Here is a 4,093-nt window from a genome sequence, read left to right as displayed (position 1 = left end):
CCCACTGCCTCCGGTGCGCCTGGGGCGGAGCTGCCCAGGGTCCCAGCCGGCTCTGAGCTGGGCCCTGGTACCCGGGTGGAGGTGAAAAGGGGCAGCGCTGAGGAGGTGACTCGCGCGCGGGGCTGGGGATCCAGGCCTGGACCCCAAGGGAGGTTGGGAGGGGACATCTCCAACTCTTTTGCCTCGCCCCAGTGAGAGCCTGGAGTCATGGAGTCCCCAACCAAGGAGATTGAAGAATTCGAGAGCAACTCTCTGAAGTACCTGCAACCGGAGCAGATCGAGAAAATCTGGCTGCGGCTTCGAGGACTGTAAGTAAAACTGGTGACTTCTTTTACCCCATTTCCCCCCTCTCATCCTGATTGTACTACACGGCCACAGGCACGCTGTTAGCCCCGTGCCTGTCCGGCCCTTTAAGTCCAGCCCTTAGAAGTTCCACCGGTAACTTGCAGTCTCTGCTACCAACCTTCCAACATTGGACTCATGTTCCTGTCTTAGATGCCTTGATGTTTCCTCCTCAGGCTTTCTGTGTCGAAGGGGAGATGTCCTTAGAGGACTTATTTGTTGCAGTACAATAGGCAAGGAGGTGTTTCTACCCCATTCTGCTCAGGGAGAAAAGTTTGGAGACCTGGATCAGAGACTTATAATCAAGGATATCTTTCAGCAGCCTGGATGCAGTCACCCTGGTGTGTGGTTCAAGATCTCACTGACAGTTCAGATTCACTATACAGGGCTTCTAATTTCTCCCTTCCCTATCCCAGTTCAGCTTCTGATATTTTTCTTAGCAAGTCTTTCAGACGGAAAGACCTTGCTAGAAGGAAAGCCTATTTTGGAAAATGTGAGGTTAGAAGCAATATTGAAATTCCCTAGCAACATTAGAACAGCAAAAAGGATTATTTACTCTTAATATAGTGGCCAGAATTCTGTTAGGAGTGATGGAAAAAGATCTTAAAATTTCACTTATTCATTGGGTTTGTCTGGCTTGGGCTTTTGAGGAGAGCTGATCTGAAAAATCACATTTTATGTGTGTGTTAAAGCATTCATCAACAATGTGCTGGACACCTTAGTCCAAAACTGTAGTGGAGGCTGTACACTTATGACCTGCTCCTTGGTTGACCAGACCGCTCCTAGAGGGACACATTCCATGGCCACTCTATACCTATTTCACCAGATATTTGCCATCAGGGACCTAGGGTGGTGTTAGCATAAGTACTGCGAGCTAACCAACTGCACCCCTGGAGCTCCTAGGGTGGTTTTAAAACAATACATTTTCTCCAAATATGTTTTGCAGAAGTTTTGTTCCCAGCAAAGGGAGGTTTAGGAAAACCAGTTGCTTTCCAGTTCTTTTTCTGCCATTATTGTTTTTAAAAACATACATCCACTCAAACAAACAAAACAAATAAAAAAGGTCTCGATCTGAGGGAGCCTCTAGACCTTAGGGAAGACCACACTCCAACAATATATTCTGCTTGTTTCCAAGGGGAAGCATTACAGTAGTGCCTGTTTCTTTCAGGGGTTCCTATTTAAAGGTGCTATTTACAAAATCCGTTCCATCAGTAATTCAAGCGAGCTCCATTGGCATTGATACCATGGGAAACTATGCCAAAGGGAAATGGATTGTTGACTTGTCTGGCTGGCACATGTAAAGGCTGTAAACTTGTGTGGAAGTCTTGTCTCTCTGGCTGGCAGGCTTTTCTGACAGTTTAGATTCCTGTGACACAGCAGTGTTTAAAGTAAGTTCATGTTTAGTGTCTCGAACATTACGTCTAATTATGTTGTGCTGTTCACAGAAAGTTTCTTGTGTTCATAAAGTCTGGGTCCTAGGATTGTGCCGAGGAAAGTGTGGTCAAACTGGTTTCCTTGCTTTTCTGACTTAGAGAGACTCCAAAGGACTCCCAGCCACACATGGGGAACTTCTTCTCTGAGCTGCTTTACAATTCAAACCTATTTCATGAAGCTATTCAGGCTGGAGACAGCTTTTGGCCAGATCAGCAAAGCTGAGGTGGGAACTTGTATGGAAAAGCATTTAGCACCTCCACTGTCTTGTAACTTTCTCGGCTTCTTATCTGTTAGGTTTCTCTCCCTAAGGTGTTGCAGTATACAGTTTCAGTTTCTAGTCTTTACTATCTTCCCCCAACCTAGTGCCTTCGAACATGAAAAGTGTGGGCTGATTCTTCCTCCAGTGTTTGTCTTTGACTCCTCCCTATTTTTCATGCTGAAACATCCTGCCCAATAGTAATTCTATGAGACTTCAGCTTTCCCTTTGTCATCTGAGAAGAGATGTGTCATTATTTGTTATTGTAATACATTTTTACTGCTTGGAGAATTCTACTACTGTTCTTACTATCATTTTAAAAAATCAAAGTCACAGTGCTAGAATAAGTTGCTAATGTCTCTGGAAACCAAAGCACATGCTCATTTATACAATTTGGAATAACACTTCAGCAGTCTACAAGAAACCCTTAGGAGGTGGAAGGGAGTGTGTATATTTGTCCACCCAACAGATTGTAAGTAAGAAAAAGAAAGCAGCTCTTTCAGCATTTAGAAGGAGCCAATAGCCACACTTGGATTTTTGTATCAATTTATTACCACGAACCTTATGGAAGGCCTTCTAAGTGACCACAGATGATCAGAAATTCAGTTCAACTGGCCTGTGGCCATGCGAGGTCAGGGTGTGATCATCTCATGTCTGGGTTACTTAATGGTGTCTTTCTTCTTCTTGCAATATCTCCCCTATTTAATTTACTGTTGGATTTTTCATCTCCTCCATCAGGTTGATGTAAGTTTCATGAGGACAGATATTTTGTGCATCTTTTCTCATTGTGCCTTCAGTGCCTGTAATAGGATTTGGCACATAGTAAGTGCTCAACCAGTAGGTGATAAAGGAAGCAGAAAGATTATAATGTGAACTTTTTAATATGAAGATATAAATGTATTTGAGCCAGCTTATGGGCCATGAGAACTATCAACATTATGTGCCCTGAGCTAGCTGGTTGTAGGTTCTATTAGTGTAATCATTTAACCTGTATGAGAACTGGATAGGTTGTGACAAAGCTCTACCCAAGACTGAGTCCCAGTCCTGTGTGTACTGACGGTCCCTTTCCTTCATATCCTTTTCTGCAATGGTGAGGATTTCTTTGGTCATCATCTGCAAAGAATTTCCAGTGCAGAAATTACAGGGGGTGATCCTCAATCCATTGTGACCACACTGATTTCCCTTCTCTTTCTCTCTGGCCCTTCTCCCCATCTGAAGACTGCACAGTCTCTTTATTTGCCATATTTATTGCTTATGTCTGCCCCTGGTATCAGGAATTAAACTCAGGACCTTGTACTTTCCAAGCAGGTGTTTATGCCTACTGAGCTACATCCCTGGCTCCAAACAGAAGCTTCTTGAAGGAGTCTTTGTCTTTGTCTTTGTCTTTTTCTTTTTTTTTTTTTTTTTTGCCTGTTTTAGTTACTGGTTTATACTCAGTGCCTAAAAAACCACCTGACATCAATAACACTTGAAATCTAGAGGTAATGTTTTATTTCTTGAGAAGATAATTGGGGAAAATTCTTACTCAACATTGGGGCATTATTGCCATACAGTTGCTGCTTGGGATGTGGAACTTGGGTGTGTTAAAGACCTTCCCTTGAGTGAAGCGCTATGCATTGGTGCCAAGACGCACTGTGACTCCAGGGGCATGAGAGCCTCAGCCTCTCTCTGCACCCCCACCAGCCTCATACACATATTCACATCTCTGAGCTAAAAATGAGCAAGAGCTATACACCTGAGCTTTCTCCAGCAGATCTGCCAGAAGGCTGCTACCTTCCTGTTCTTCTGTAGGAGCCTACCTGCCACTTTTTTTTTAAAAAAAAATAAACTTCAGTTGTGCCCCATTGATTGTCACCATAATTTGTTCCTCCACAGGGGTGGGAAGGATTTTAAGAGCCTCTCCCAATCACTGTGTTGACCATGAGTGATATTTGGAGGCGGTGCTGGTTGAGGGTTCAGGGCTACTCAGGTTTGAGTGAGTCATGCTTTGTGCCTTGAGTCTTGACCAGGAATATTCCTGTTGCCGGCCTGCTGCGTGGTTGTGAGAAGGTATTCCTGTGC

General features: G+C 44.1%; 1 protein-coding gene across 1 annotated transcript in view; it reads left to right on the top strand.

Annotated features, from left to right (window-relative positions):
• Window positions 1–4,093, top strand: part of Pde1c (phosphodiesterase 1C) — a 360,829-nt gene that overhangs the window by 436 nt on the left and 356,300 nt on the right. The window contains exon 2 of the mRNA XM_004626577.2: window positions 190–308. Within this exon, the coding sequence (XP_004626634.1) occupies window positions 208–308 (101 nt within the window). The 5' untranslated portion in view covers window positions 190–207. The remainder of the gene's footprint in view (window positions 1–189; window positions 309–4,093) is intronic.

The sequence above is a fragment of the Octodon degus genome, unplaced genomic scaffold (genome assembly GCF_000260255.1).
Source record: "Octodon degus isolate 3935 unplaced genomic scaffold, OctDeg1.0 scaffold00015, whole genome shotgun sequence".
In the NCBI taxonomy this organism is placed as follows: Eukaryota; Metazoa; Chordata; class Mammalia; order Rodentia; family Octodontidae; genus Octodon; species Octodon degus.
This window is presented reverse-complemented; position numbering and strand designations above follow the sequence as displayed.